We start from the raw sequence: 16,513 nt of genomic DNA, 5'->3' as shown, positions 1-16,513 counted from the left end.
CCAATATTTTTTATAGCCTCTCTTTGCTTTCCTAATTTCCTTTTTAATTTCACATATCCTTCATTTAAGGAAGTGAAAAGTTCGCTTAGGATTCTCTTGCTGCTGCCATCCAGTGACTACTGGTGGAAAATGCGTGTGTGTGTGTGGTATTGGAGGGCAGGATTGGGCCTGGTGCTGATGTCCTCCAAAATCGTGCAGCCTGTTAAAACTCAGAGTTGGATTCACATATGAAGAATGGCCACCTTGCTGAGTTACCAAATAGTCAGCTGTGCCATTGGAACCATAAAGCAGCATGACTCAACTCCTTCAAGAGAAAATTGGAAAGGGAAAAATAAAGTTTTATGGAAAAAAAACTTTTGCAAAAGCAGATTAAACACAGCATGAACTAAATATGGTCATCTACAAACATTCCTCATGCACTGAAGGTGCTGAAAACTGTTGTTAATAAGCACCATATGTTTCCAAAGCAATACAAGGTTGATGGCCACAATACAGTGAATGTTGGTGGCCACAGTATACTGCCAAACTCTTAATGGAACAGGCCCAGTGATTTTTCTCACTTTGGATGATAACCGATTCATTAGTACATGTGAACATGCATTTAGTCTGATGAGAAGAAATCTGCTATGGGTAATACTTAATTAATTCAGTGTTTGATGGTAGTCTGCCTCCAAATGTGTTTGGTGAAAGTCTGCTAAAACATTTTAAAGGATTCATCGGGCATGTTAACATTCAGGCACACAATACAACTATGGTTCCCAGGACACCCATTTTGGTAGGAATGCAAAAAACAATGAGAAGAAATCACTTCTTGTGTTAGTTGAGAATTAAAGGCATTGTTATTGAAGCAGTCATAATACTGTACTTGCTTACAAGACAGTTTATCAAAGTAAAGGATGTCAGTGGAGAGTAGCAACATACACATCTGCAATCTGTGCACCGAGTGTTGGCATTGACCAGAGTGCTCCGAGATAAAGTGTAGCATCATGGACTAGGTGTAGCTCTCTTCACTCTACCTTAACCATGTGCCTAATCCCAACCAGTGGATCTATTAGACTGCATCAGTGTGAATTTGAGTTTCTTTCCCATTGACAATACATGAGGTCTGCCTGGACTGTCAATTTAGTGCAAGTGTGCTTCAGAACGATGGGAAATTTTTAATTGTGGATTCGTCCGCCTAGGAAGTGCATTGCCACTACAGAAACACATGGAATTTGGAACTCATAGTTGGGAGAAGAGGGAGTGAGTGAGGGCGGGAGGAGCGAGTGAGGACGGGAGGAGCGAGCGAGGGAGGGAGGAGCGAAATGGGTACATTACATGAAATGGGTACATTAAATCTTGATATTTCAGAATAATCCTGCACTAGCAACACATGGTTGAAGTTCATAAAAAAGAACTGTAGTATTGCCAAATTTCAAATCTGGGGTTTCTATATGTTAGTATTACATTACAACATCTTTTTGAAAAGCTTTTTAGTCATCATTAAATGAAAAAGACTTCAAATCTTTCATCATGTTACTCAAGAAGCAATGAAGTGCAGTGACTAACGAAATGGAGCTGACATTTTGCATACAAGAGTGTAGATTTTACTCTTTGGGTTCCTTTTCATTGAGATGTTAGCATTTTGAAAGCCAAGTTTTGAGTTTGTGAGTCCTTCATGGTATAGATTTGGGACCTGACCTACATTACAGCTCACTGACTCTAAATTTCATGAAATTGGCCTGGACTTTGTGTTGAGAATAACGGCGAGGCTAACTGTACTCACCGTTATTCGGATAGTAAATTGGACAGCAACTTCTGGTGTCCGCACATGCACAGTTAAACGTGGCAATCTGGAAGTTGCCATCCGAGTTACCTAGCTCCTCCACAAGCTTCGCAACACCGGTTCCTCACCAATAGACTTGGCATTAGCACCCATGTATTGGCGTGAAGTTCTGGTACTTACCCACTGAACACACCAGAAAAAGTTAGGGCAGCTGCATTCAGGTAAGTGAATTTTTAACGACATGATCAATCCTGATTATTGCCGAACAACCTCTCTAGCCCTGAAAATTTAATTTTACAAGTGTGGAGTCTAATTCCTTCAGATTTTAATTATCACTGAACATTTATTAAAAAATTATAAATGTTTTTTTATTTTTTCTTTCTAAATGAAATAAATCTAATTTATACTTTGTGGTTTAGTCTCTGCATGTCTAATTGAGGATTATTCAATTGGATTAGTTGAAGAGATACCCTGTTGCTTGCCCGACTCAAACACACCACAGATTCTCTGAAGAGGGCACCGTGCTGGAAATGATCTCTAAATACAGCAAGTTGCCGTTCAACTGACGTGAAAAGTCTGTGGGAAGCTATCAGTCTGATGAACGACAAGCGGCGTTCCTTTGCCGCTGATCGCAAAATCCAGGCCAGTATGTTTTTAATATTTTTTGTGTGGGGATCTCCTATAAATATTGTCACACATCTGGGACCCCCTCAAAATACTGAAACACTCCCAGTGACCCTCTTTTCCTAACTTGCAAAAAATAGTGTCAGCTACCCATAGGAAAACAAGGTGTTTATTGTAGAACACACTTTATAATTAAGAACTTTCATTTTTAACGCATCTCAGCATGTCATAAACATCCCAAAGTGCTTTACATACAATTGCTTTAAACTGCATTGTCGTACATAGGTGAACATGGCAGCCATTTTTCACATATGAATATTCAACAAAATGTTTTGAGATAAATGACAAGTTGATCTGTTTTGGCGATGTGATTTGAAGGAGCAATGTTGACCAAGACAATGGAATAAATACTTGCTCTTTTCTTTTAAGTATTTCTATGGAAGCTTTAAAATTCATAAGAATTCAGAAAACCTAGCCCACCAGGGTAGGTGATGCAGAATTTGGTTTAATAGCCCACTAAGCTGCTCAGACAATGCAGAACTCCTTCAGTACTGCACTGAAGTGTCAGCCTAGATTTTGTACTGAGTCCTTAAAATGGAGCTTGCTCTCTCAGCCTTCTGACTCAAGAGTATAATCACAAAAAATAATATGCCTTTAAGTCAACAAATAGAAATATTCAGAACTGTGATGACAGATGAACAGGAGTCTGATGACTGAGGGGATCCCATCACTAATCTTCTTGGAGCCAAAGACCTGAGTTTGAAAACCTAAGGAAATCTACATAACAAAATACATATGAATTGCTTGAATGGCTAACTGGCAAAAGTTTAAACTAAACTATTGACGTTGAAGTCGTCATGAACATCCAAGCCAAATTACTATTTGGCTCCACTGACTGATGATAATAGCCTTTGATAGGACCAGTACTGAAAGAAAATGACTGGTCTTTTACTAATTGAAAGCAAGAATCCACCATGGACTACAATGGAAAGAAGTTACACATTTGTTTAATTGGTTTGCCAAACTTTTTCATGATTACACAATGTTAAAGTTACTAGGTGAAATGAACTTTAATATCTAACCCGACCTCCAGTCCTCAGTAAAGATTCTTGCATTGCTTTGAAATATTCAATTCCAGAATCATCAAAACCCTGCATCTCTCCTTCTTCGAAGGTTGCACAGATAGGGAAGCTCAATCAACAGTGTTAAAGATCTAATACATCCATAGAAGTTAAAACACAGAAACAAGGCATTGGGCCCAACCAGTCCGTGTTAGCATTCGCCCACCATTAAAGCAAATAAGCTCTAATCACAGTTGCTCACCCTGTTCCTTAACCCTTCAACCATTTTTCCTTCATTCATCTATCCAATCTAATCTTGAATGATGACATAGATTCTGCCTCATACAGTAACTCTGGAAGAAATCTTCCTGTATTTTTATGAATTTTTGAGACACACAAATCTCCGTGTAAATAAGTTGCTTTTGCTCTCTATTCCAAATCTCATTTGTAATCTTGCATCTATGGCCCCTTGTTCGAGACCCCTCAGCTACTGGAAACAGTTTGCTTCTATCTACCCGAGGTATCGAGTTTAATATTAAAACACTTTTTCCACAGTCCAAAGGAATCATGTTGTAATCAGCTGGAACCAATGGGAGGTGTTGTTCTCCGACGGAATGTACAGTGATCAACCCTGGGTTGACGGTGGATAGGCAATGGCAAACATTTAAAGATCACATGGATGAACTTCAACAATTGGACATCCCTGTCTGGAGTAAAAATAAAACGGGGAAGATGGTTCAACCGTGGCTAACAAGGGAAATTAAGGATAGTGTTAAATCCAAGGAAGAGGCATTTAAATTGGCCAGAAAAAGCAGCAAACCTGAGGACTGGGAGAAATTTAGAATTCAGAAGAGGAGGATAAAGGGTTTAATTTGGAGGGGGAAAGTAAGATTATGAGAGGAAGCTTGCTGGGAACATAAAAATTGACTGCAAAAGCTTCTATAGATATTTGAAGAGAAAAAGATTAGTGAAGACAAACATAGGTCCCTTGTAATCGGAATCAGGTGAATTTATAATGGGGAACAAAGAAATGGCAGACCAGTTGAACAAATACTTTGGTTCTGTCTTCACGAAGGAAGACACAAATAACCTTCAGGAAATACTAGGGGATCGAGGGTCTAGTGAGAAGGAGGATCTGAAGGAAATCCTTATTAGGCGGGAAATTGTGTTCGGGAAATTGATGGGATTGAAGGCCTGATAGTCTGCATCCCAGAGTGGCCCTAAAAATAGTGGATCCCTACAGTCTATCGACTCCAGATCAGTTTCTATGGACTGGAGGGTAGCTAATGTAACACCACTTTTTAAAAAAGGAGGGAGAGAGAAAATGGGTAATTATAGACCGGTTAGCCTGACATCAATAGTGGGGAAAATGTTAGAATCAATTATTAAAGATGAAATAGCAGCGCATTTGGAAAGCAATGACAGGATCGGTCCAAGTCAGCATGGATTTATGAAAGGGAAATCATGCTTGACAAATCTTTTAAATTTTTTGAGGACATAACTAGTAGAGAGGACAAGGGAGAACCAGTGGATGTGGTATATTTGTGCTTTCAAAAGGCTTTTGACAAGGTCCTAAGAGATTGGTGTGCAAAATTAAAGCACATTGTATTGGGGGTAATATACTGATGTGGATAGGGAACTGGTTAGCAGACAGGAAGCAGGAAGTCAGGATAAATGGGTCCTTTTCAGAATGGCAGTGACTAGTGGAGTGCCGCAGGGCTCAGTGCTGGGACCCCAGCTCTTTACAATGTACATCAATGATTTAGATGAAGGAATTGAGTGTAATATCTCCAACTTTGCAGATGACACTCAGCTGGGTGGTGGTGTGAGCTGTGAGGAGGATGCTAAGAGGCTGCAGGGTGACTTGGACAGGTTAGGTGAGTGGGCAAATGCATCGCAGATGCCGTATAAAGTGGATAAACGTGAAGTTACCCACTTTGGTGACAAAAACACAAAGACAGAGTATCTGAATGGCGGCAGATTAGGAAAAGGGGAGGTGCAACGAGACCTGGGCGTCATAGAAAATAGGTAGAAAATAGGTGCAGGAGTAGGCCATTCGGTCCTTGGTACATCAGTCATTGAAAGTTGGCATGTAGGTACAGCAGGTGGTGAAGGCGGCAAATGGTATGTTGGCCTTCATAGCGAGGGGATTTGAGTATAGGAGCAGGGAGGTCTTAGTGCAGTTGTACAGGGCCTTGGTGAGGCCTCACCTGGAATATTGTGTTCAGTTTTGGTCTCCTAATCTGAGGAAGGATGTTCTTGCTATTGAGGGAGTGCAGCGAAGGTTCACCAGACTGATTCCCGGGATGACAGGACTGACATATGAGGAGAGACTGGATCGACTGCGCCTGTATTCACTGGAGTTTGGAAGGATGAGAGGGGATCTCATAGAAACATATAAAATTCTGACGGGACTGGACAGGTTAGATGCAGGAAGAATTGTTCCTGATGTTGGGGAAGTCCAGAACCAGGGGACACAGTCTAAGGATAAGGGGTAAGCCATTTAGGACTGAGATGAGGAGAAACTTCTTCACTCAGAGTTGTTAACCTGTGGAATTCTCTACCGCAGAGAGTTGTTGATGCCAGTTCGTTGGATATATTCAAGAGGGAGTTAGATATGGCCCTTAGGGCTAAAGGGATCAAGGGGTATGGAGAGAAAGCAGGAAAGGGATACTGAGGTGAATGATCAGCCATGATCTTATTGAATGGTGGTGCAGGCTCGAAGGACCGAATGGCCTACTCCTGCACCTATTTTCTATGTTTCTATGTTTCAGCAAACAACCACCCTCATCTACATATGTCAAGGGCATGTGCTCAACTCCACTCTTGATTTTTGAAACTATTATTAATTTTGATGCGCTAACTCTTATATTGCAACATGCATATTAAATACCACTACATATTAATAGGCAACAATCTAGCCACAGAAATCTAGAGAATTTATCTGATGATAGAGTAGGGCTATCAACAAATATGAGACTAATCAGGACAATGATTTATTTTCTCCAGAACTGAGTATTTTCAAGTATGAGATATCGACAGTATGACAAGACTCAAATACACCAGAAATGGCATGAAGACTTGTTAGAATAAATGGTGCGATCATCCTGGCAGAAGTACAACAGATTTTAATGACAAAATAAATGAGAGAAAATTAGCCTTCATTGTCGAGGCATTTTTATTATGGGTTGAATAACTGCATGTTTTAAGCAGATTACGTCAATTACCATTTGTAACAATAGCTGCCAGATTTGCTGCTGCAGTCATGCAATCATTAACTCCTACCTCTAAAATCAACTTTTGCCTTTCAATTAAGATTCTTCGAAGAACTAATCCAGTGTTAGGCCCTGTAACAAATTTATCTCTCAAGTATTTAAACGTAAAATAAATTCCAATGTCTAATAATGCAAGGGAGAAAAAAATTATTAAAAGAACCTCACCATGAGGTAGCTTACCTTTTCGTCAATGTCCCTCGTAAGCCACACTGCCTCCTGCACAACCTGCCTCCCCCAATGTGTGGCCCATTCAAATTTTTGCGCCAGTGCAGTACCTACAATGAATAAGCTGGTGAGCAGCCAGTGTGCGGGATCCTGCAGATGACTGCACGGCCGTGCAGTTTAGCGGGGACATTGCTTTTCGTAGTGGCTGGTAACTGATGTTTGACTGGGCAGAGTCAACACGGATTTATGAAAGAGAAATCATGTTTGACACATCTAGGAGTTTTTTAAGGTTGAAACTAGCAAGGTAGATAAGCGAGAGAATAGTGGATGTAGTATATTTGGATTGTCAGAAAGCATTCGATAAGGTGCCACACAAGAGGTTATTACCCAAAATTACGGCTCATGGGATTAGGGTAATATACTAGCATGGATTGAGGAGTGGTTAAGGGACAGAAAATAGAGACTAGGAATTAGCGGGTCATTTTCGCATCAGCATGCTGTAACTAGTGGTGTACCGGAAGGATTTGTGCATGGGCCTCAGCTATTTACATTCTATATCAATGACTTAGATGAGGGGACTGAGTGTAATGCATCCAGGTTTGCTTATGATACAAAGCTAGGTGGGAAAGTAAGTTGCGATGAGATTGCAAAGAGACGATAAAGGGACATAGACAGTGAGTGGGCAAGAACATGCAGATGAAATGCAATGTGAAGAAATCTGAAGTTATCCACTGATCAGAAAAATAGAAAAGCAGAATATTTTTTTTAAATGGCGAGATTGGGAAATGTTGGTATTCAGAGGAACCTGGGTGTCCTTGTACAAGAATCACAGAAAGTTAACAGCAGGTACAGCAAGCAATTAGAAAAGCAAATATTACAACATGATTGTATAAGAGTAAAGAAGTCCTGCAATTATATAGGGCCATACCTGAAGTACTGTGTACATTTTTGGTCTCCTTACCAAAGGAAGGATATATTTGCCTTAGAGGGAGTGCAACAAAGGTTCATCAGACTAACTCCTGGGATGGGGGATTATCCTATGAGGAGAGATTATGTAGAATGGACCTATACTCTGGAGTTTAGATGAATGAGAGGTAATCTCATTGAAACATACAAAATTCTTGGAGCCTGTCAGGTTAGATGCTGGGAGGATGTTTCCCCTCGCTGGTCAGTGTAGAACCAGGGATCACAGTCACAGATTAAGGGCCATTTCGGACTGAGATGAGAAATTTCTGCACTCAGAGGGTTGTGAATCTTTGGAATTCTTTATCCCAGAGGGCTGTACCTCAGTCATTGTGTATATTCCAAGACAGTGATCGATATATTTTTGGATATTAAGGGACTCAAGGGATATGGGGATAGTGCTGGAAGGTGGATGATTCAACATGATCTTATTGAATGGCAGAACAGGCTCGAAGGGTGGAATGGCTTACTCCTGCTCCTATTTCTTATGCTCATTATGTTTGGTTCCGGAAGCTAGATGCTAAAACAGGCTTGCCTCATAAGATCTTAAGATGACTGCAGCTCCAAACAGGAGCCCAACACCTCATGGTGAGTTTTCAGAGATAATTATTATATTGTACTTGCCTATGTTTTACAGACACACAGTGGAGGATAAGGTTTGGTCTTATCCTGGCACAATGCTGTAAACAGTCTTGGAATCCGAAATTAACTGTCTACTATTAGAGACTTTATTACACCAGATGCAATGTGCTGAAAAGGTCAAGTTATTTAGTGCACGAGTACAACAATTCACTTACCTGCGAGATCCTCCCTTGAGGCAGTGGACTGCGGTGTGCTGGTGCCAGGCTCAATTCTTAATGAGAGTCTGTAGGACAAAGGTGTGATGGGTAAGGTAGTGGGAAAAAAATGGAGGCAAAGGTTTAAAGATGCGGCTGCTATCTATAATTTGACAACTATTACTTTTAGATGCCAGTGTGCAGTCTCAACATCCAACAGGTATGCAGCATTTTTACGATATCTTTACAACTATTATGAACAAATAGCACAGAAGATCTGCCCTACTGAGGACAGAACTTGGATGTCCTTTACCAAGAAAGATATCAATAACTCATTACATACAGATAGATAACGCTGTTACTTTGCAGAAACTTCCAATTATTATAATTTTAGTAGGAAATAAATTTATCTTCGTGCAAAGAAAATGAATTATAACCTAGAGAGGTAAAGTAAGATTTGAACATACTACTGCAATGAGCTGATTCCAGTGTATTCATCATGTTGAAGCTCGTGACTTGCCAAGCCCACTTCTCTTAGAGGAGATGAAGTAAAAACTTGTACCTCATCACTCTTGTGGTTTTAATCATCAAGTGTTTAAATGAATTATAATAATATTGCCTTTCAAACATCCAGCTGGCACTTCATTTATTACAAACTTTGTACAAAATTGGTTAAGTCAAAAAAAGGTACACAATCAGTCTGTTAAAAAGTCTGTCAATGGCAAGATTCCATTGCACCCACAAATAAAGAGGGACTGTTCTTGTCTTAAGTCACTTGAATGCATCCAATTCTCTGAAATGGATGAATGCAGGCTTCCACAGGGATGCCTTGCAAATATTGTTTATGAAAAAAATGAGGAATGAAAACAAAATATTCGTTTACAATTTAACTTGCACTTAACACTCAACTGAAGTTCCCTTCACCAATTTAAATTAAACACAAAGAAAATCGTCAAACACATCAAAATTACATAGTAAATTCTATCATAATTACTTTGCTTGTCATCAGCCTGACAAGCATGAAAATCCATCTGTGTTCAAGAATCTCCGAGACAAGCTATTGAAAAATCTACACTTAAAAGTTTTGTTTGCCCAATATGGATTGCAAATTCTCTCCATGTAAGGGCACACCCCGCTTAGTTGTCCAGTGAACTTAGGCACAGGTTGGCACAGCTGAGGCTTTGGGGAGCTTTAAGTGGGCGCAGGGGTATGCATGGAGCTTAAACAGTTAAAACTGGGAAGCCTACCAGTACAAACCACTGGGAAGCCTCCTAGCTGCTTGATCTTTTTCTTAGGGCACTGGCTTACAAAGTTATCTGGAGCTGAGCGAGAAGAATTGCATTCCACAGTGACAAGTCTACTCTTCCACATTCCGTTAGTGTGCCAGGCTCAACAGTCAATCATCAACAATGCCCTGGTGTAGTTCAGATGCTATGGATATTGAATTATTAAGGGGCCGAACTTGGTGCACTCACCGCTCACTGCCGGCGAGTTTTCTGGGCAGTCTCCCCTCCAAGCTAGTTTGATGGCGGTCTCTTGCCGACGGGGAGGGAAGACCGCTGGGGAGAGACCGCCCGCTGACAAACGCACGTAAGTACCCTCTTGCCCGCTGAGCTGCCAGTTTGGTACGGGGGGGGGGGGGGGGGAGGTAGGAGTCCGCTGCAGCGGGGAAAAGACTGCCGCGTGGAGGCAGGTCTAACCTGCAAAAAAAGGTTCGTAAACTTCTCTTTATTTTTTTTACCAGCGATTTAGGTGGATAGGGTCCCCTGAAGGTTTTTGTTTAATTTTGTGGAAATTTTTATTTTTTCTCTGTTTCCCCCCTCCCTGGGCCCGCCTCAATCCTTGGCAGTACTTTGTCGAGGATTGCACTTACCGCCGAGATTGGGATCTCCCGCGCTCTGCCGCCCAGATTTATGGCACAAGTCCTTTCTTTGCCATCGGCCAAAGTACTGTCAGGATCGCAGCAGTCCTTTGGGCAGCACTTGGGTGGAACTTAAGCTTCCTCCAAGTTTGGGGTCAAAATCTGATACAATGGTTTGACTTGGTTCCGAACCTTCATCACCAGGTTTGTTATTTTTGAGCCACCTGGACCCAAAGAGTTGCCCCTTTGTTTCAGCCCAAAAAGCAGAACCATCAGTTTTTCCATTAGTGCAGCTTTGAGCTCTCGTCAGGTGGACTTACAGTACTAGGTGCTCCTCATGAGAATAAAATATGACTTTTATCTTCTTGTACAATTACCCTCCTGACTTAGCATGGACACTCATCATACCCATACCCATGCACCTTGATGTTCTAGACATTCAAATCCAATGTCACGTAGCAGCCCTGCACATCACAATTGCTATCACAATCTAGGCCCTCATATGAGAGCTATTAGTAAAGAGGTGTGAAATTGGGAGGGAGACATCCTCTCCAGAATACCCACTAACAGATCAGTGCAGGCTGAAGCCCTCCCACCCTGCAGCCTTTTTGTCAAATTGTCATTTCATAACTTGGTCTTGGCTCGCAGATACTCCAGAGAAAACTCTTGTCTCCACTGCAGAGTTATAAAGGAGAACTATTGAAACTCAATCTTCAGGATTTTCTACTTGTCTTTAACAAAATGTTTGCAACATTATACTGTAGTCTGCTGAATTTCTGTATCTGGATGAATTACACTACATACAAAGTAATAAGGCATTCACAGATATTTGCAAAATAGGGGTAGAGATAGCTACGAAAAGTATTCATAGGCCATGTCATGTTTGTAACCTTTATGTAACAACACTGCAATAACTGTATATACATAAAAAATGCACACCTTGACCACAGAGGGTGAACTTGTGGGAGACACTCCTCACCTGGTCATCCAGGTATATAAAGGGAGGTCCCACGCAGGGTCATCACTTCTTGGTCCTGTGACTAAAGGTTCAGGTCATGGAGTGACCTTGTCCATAGAATGTGCCTCGTGTGGATTTGTGGTATTGTGTAAGGACTTCACATTAGCGACGAGAAACGGGAATCAACGACTCATGAGAATGGCCACCGGCAGCACAGATGAACGGTACTGTGTTGGTGAGGGCTGGGACGATTTCATTGAGAAGCTCCAGCAGAGTTTTGTCACGAAGGACTGGCTGGGAGACGCAGCGGCCTACAAGCGAAGGGCTCATCTGCTGACCAGCTCTGGACCTAAGACATAGGCGCTCATGAAAGACCTGCTAGCACCCGAGAAGCCGGCAGACAAAACCTTTCGAGCTCAGCAAACAAATCGGTGAACACCTCAAACCGGCGAGCAACGTACACATTGCCCGACACAGATTCTATACTCACTGACGTCGGGAAGGACAGAGCATATCGGATTTCGTTGCGGACCTCCGGCGCTTGGCCAGCCTCTGTAAGTTCACAGATGCCTGTAGGGGGGAGATGCTAAGGGATTTCTTTATTGAGGGCATCGGTCATGCTGGGATTTTCAGAAAGCTAATTGAGACCAAGGACTTGACCTTGGAAGCGGCGGTGTTGATGGCTCAGACTTTTATGGTGGGGGAGGAGGAAACCAAGATAATATAGGCACGCAAAATTCTGCCTCCAATGGATCAGGGAGTCAATATTATAAACGCGACACAGAGCCCCGCAGGCAGCCAAGGGCAGTTCGACACACCCCAGGTAGCAATAGACCCAAGAGTAAGTCTCCAACAGAGACAATGGCAGGCTGAACGGACATTTACGCTCACCCAGTGGGCTGGGATGGGGCCATTGACACCCACTAACAGGGTGCTCAAGAGCAGTCAAAGGGACAATCTGCGAGGAATGCCTTGTAACAGCTCTTTTGTTCACAACAATGGGAATCTCAGTTCATGCTGGAGGTGTGGGGGCAAACATGCTGCCAGGACTTGCAGGTTTCAACAGTTCATCTGCAGAAACTGTAACCTCAGTGGCCATTTAGCCAGAAGGTGCAGGAAGCCTGTAACCAGGCTAATATGCGAGGCAGATGAACCAGATGAGGGGTTGGCGAGGCAGGATGACGCTTGTGGCAAATCAATGGACACTGAAGTTCAGCAGGTTCATGTGGCAAACATTCACAGCTCATATACCAAAATGCCACCTATGATGATGAAAGTCCTATTAAACGGCATCCCTGTACGCATGGAGCTGGACATGGGGGCCAGCCAGTCACTCGCTCGAGTGTTCAACAATTCGAAAAGCTGTGGCCACTCAAAGCCAGCAGACCCAAACTAGAACGCATTGAGACGCAATTATGGACGTGCACCAAAGAAATCATTCCAGTGCTAGGCAGTGCAATGTTGGCGGTCACACACAATGGATCGGTGAACTGGCTGCCACTCTGGATTGTCCCAGACAATGATCCCGCACTGTTGGGGAGGAGCTGATTAGCTGAGATGAACTGGAAATGGGGGGGAATGTGCACGCCATGTCAGCTGTGGAGCGAAATTCATGCTCACAGGTCCTACAGCAATTTGAGTCACTATTTCAACCTGGCGTCAGGATGTTCAAAGGTACCAAAGTAGTGATACACATCACCCCGGACGCCAGACCAGTGCACCACAAAGCCAGAGCTGTGCCGTATGTGATGCGGGAGAAAATTGAGAGCGAGTTGGACCGGTTGCTGAGAGAGGGCATCATCTCGCCCATTGAATTCAGCGACTGGGCGAGCCCCATTGTTCTCGTCCTAAAAGCGGATGGCTCGGTCAGGATCTGTGGCGACTACAAGGCCACTATCAACCGGGTGTCCCTACAAAATCAATACCCGCTCCAGAGAGTGGAGGACCTTTTTGCCACGCTGGCAGGCGGCAAGCTGTTCACCAAGTTGGACCTCACTTCAGCCTATATGACCCAGGAACTGGCCGACAAATCCAAACTACTGACCACCATCACCACGCACAAGGGACTGTTTGTTTACAACAGGTGTCTGTTTGGCATTCAATCAGCGGCCGCGATTTTTCAAAGAAACATGGAAAGCCTGCTCAAATCCATTCCTGGAACAATCGTATTTCAGGACGACATTCTCATCACTGGTCGTGACACCGAGGAACACCTCCACAACCTGGACCGGGTAGGCCTGCGACTCAAGAATTCTAAGCGTGTGTTTTTGGCTCCCGAGGTCAAGCTTCTGGGCAGGGGGGTTGCTGCAGACAGGATTCGGCCTACCGAATCCAAAACGGAGGCGATTCGACGAGCGCCCAGGCCCTGCAACACATCGGAGTTGCGTTCATTTCTGGGGCTCTTGAACTATTTTGGGAACTTTCTGTCGAACTTAAGCACATTGTTGGAGCTGCTACACGTGCTCCTGCGTAAGGGTTGCGATTGGTTTTGGCGGGACTGTCAGGAACGGGCTTTCAATCGGGCGCGGAACCTACTTTGTTCAAATAAGTTGTTGACCCTGTACGACCCCCGTAAGAAATTGGTTCTGACATGTGATGCATCGTCCTATGGGGTTGGGTGCGTGTTGCAGCAGAGTAACACTGAGGGCCAATTACAACCTGTAGCTTATGCCTCCAGGTCGCTCTCTCAAGCTGAACGGGGATATGGGATGGTTGAGAAGGAAGCACTCGCATGTGCCTATGGGGTGAAAAAGATGCACCAGTACCTTTTTGGCAGGAGGTTCGAATTAGAAACGGACCACAAGCCGTTAACATCCCTGCTGTCAGACAGCAAGGCTGTCAATGCCAATGCGTCATCTCGCATACAGCGAAGGGCTCTCACACTGGCTGCGTATGACTACAGCATCCGACACTGGCCCGGCATCGAAAACTGCACTGACGCGCTCAGCAGGCTTCCACTGGCCACCAGAGGGGGCAGCGGAGCAAAGCGCTGAGATGGCCATCGGTGTCGATGCCTTTCACAGCGCAGGCTCCCACATCACAGCCCGCCGGATCAAAATATGGATCAACAGAGATCCTCTCCTATCCTTGATTAAGAAATGTGTCCTGACTGGGAATTGGGCGCCCGCACACGGAGCATGCCCTGAGGAGGTCAGACCATTTCACAGACAGATGGATGAGCTCTCCATCCAAGCCGACTACCTACTATGGGGCAGCCGGGTAGTCATGCCCTAGAGGGGCAGGGAAGCATTCATCAGGGAACTCCACAGCGTGCACCCAGGCACCGTGCTGGTGAAGGTCATTGCCTGGTCACATGTGTGGTGGCCGGGAATTGATTCAGACCTGGAACACTGTGTTCACAGGTGCACGACGTGTGCCCAGCTCTGGTAATGCCCCCAGGGAGGCCCCGCTCAGCTCGTGGCCCTGGCCCACCAGGCCATAGTCATGTATTCACGTCGACTACGAGGGCCATTCATGGGAAAAATGTTTCTCATTGTGGTTGATGCAGACTTGAAATGGATCGAGTGCATCATTTTAAATTCGTGCACGACATCCACCACCGTGGAGAGTCCGCGTGCGGTCTTTGCGACCCACGGCTTGCCGAACATCCTTGTTGGCGATAATGGCCTATGTTTCACAAGCTACGAATTCCGGGAGTTCATGTCGGGTAATGGCATTAACCATGTCAGGACAGCACCATTCAAGCCGGCCTCCAATGGCCAGGCGGAACGTGCGGTCCAAATCATAAAACAAGGCATGCTCCGGATTCAAGGACCCTCCCTTCAATGCCGCCTATTGCGCCTCCTGCTGGCCTATAAGTCCCGACCGCACTCGCTCACGGGGGTCCTGCCCGCGGAGCTACTCATGAAACGAACACTCAAAACTCGGCTGTCCCTCATTCATCCAGTCCTGTCCGACATTCTTGAGGGCAAGCGCCAGTCCCAAAACGAGTACCATGACCGAAATTCAAGGGGGAGATGTATAGAAATTGATGACCCTGTATTTGTTCTCAATCACGCTTTGGGGCCCAAATGGCTTGAGGGTACTGTAATAGACAAAGAGGGGAATAGGGTCATAGTGGTTAAACTTAACAATGGGCAGATATGCCGCAAGCATCTGGACCAAGTAAAAAAAAGGTTCAGCATGGACACTGAGGAACCTGAGGAAGATCATGAGATGGTATTCACACCACCGCCAGTGAACGAGCAACAAGAACATTCAGCAGTATGCACAGTCCCTGCGGTCAGCCTGGAATCACCACAGGTGACAGACACGCATACCAAGGCTCAACAACCAGAGCCCCAACTGCGGCGCTCCACGAGAGCGCGCAGACCACCTGAGAGACTTAACCTATGATCCCAATAAGATGTTGAGGGGGAGGTGATGTCATGTATGTAACCTTTATGTAACAACACCGCAATACTGCATATACGTAAGAAATGCACACCTTGACCACAGGGGGTGAACTTGTGGGAGACACTCCTCACCTGGTCATCCAGGTATATAAAGGGAGGTCCCACGCAGGGTCATCACTTCTTGGTCCTGTGAATAAAGAGGTTCAGGTCATGGAGTGACCTTGTCCATAGAATGTGCCTCGTGTGGATTTGTGGTATTCTGTAAGGACTTTACAGACCAGGTAGCAATGACTTTCTGGTGGGTCACTGTTCGGGGCATGGGAATTGACTGGGCAATGAACGCGACTGTCAGAAAAGCAGTCTGAGGGTTTTAAAAGTGTTTGAGTAGGTAGAGGAGAGCTGATATTTTCCCATCCCTCTGTCAGTCCCAATTCTTCCTCGGTCAATGGAGGGGATTGGGTGCTGAGAGTGTATCTGAATTAAGTTCTAATCCTCTATTCTTTTAAAATGGCACAAAAATGGATCTGCAGTCCACAAATGGTTAAACATTCAGGTGATCTTAAACATTGTTCAGATCATCACTTAAATTTTGAATCTCTATTTATGATCTGCAGTGTCAGGAATCCAAAGTATGGTCATTGCAGTAAGGCTTAACAAGTATAGCTCTTAAATTAGATAACAAGGATGCTGAAGAGAACATGAGATCAGTG

General features: G+C 44.2%; 1 protein-coding gene across 6 annotated transcripts in view; it reads right to left on the bottom strand.

Annotated features, from left to right (window-relative positions):
• Window positions 1–16,513, bottom strand: part of ralgps2 (Ral GEF with PH domain and SH3 binding motif 2) — a 641,885-nt gene that overhangs the window by 93,396 nt on the left and 531,976 nt on the right. For all 6 annotated transcript variants that reach the window (XM_070887410.1, XM_070887411.1, XM_070887407.1 and 3 more), the window contains one exon: window positions 8,651–8,718. In XM_070887410.1, coding sequence (XP_070743511.1) covers window positions 8,651–8,718 — 68 coding nt within the window. The remainder of the gene's footprint in view (window positions 1–8,650; window positions 8,719–16,513) is intronic.

Source organism: Pristiophorus japonicus, chromosome 8 (genome assembly GCF_044704955.1).
Source record: "Pristiophorus japonicus isolate sPriJap1 chromosome 8, sPriJap1.hap1, whole genome shotgun sequence".
NCBI lineage: Eukaryota > Metazoa > Chordata > Chondrichthyes > Pristiophoridae > Pristiophorus > Pristiophorus japonicus.
This window is presented reverse-complemented; position numbering and strand designations above follow the sequence as displayed.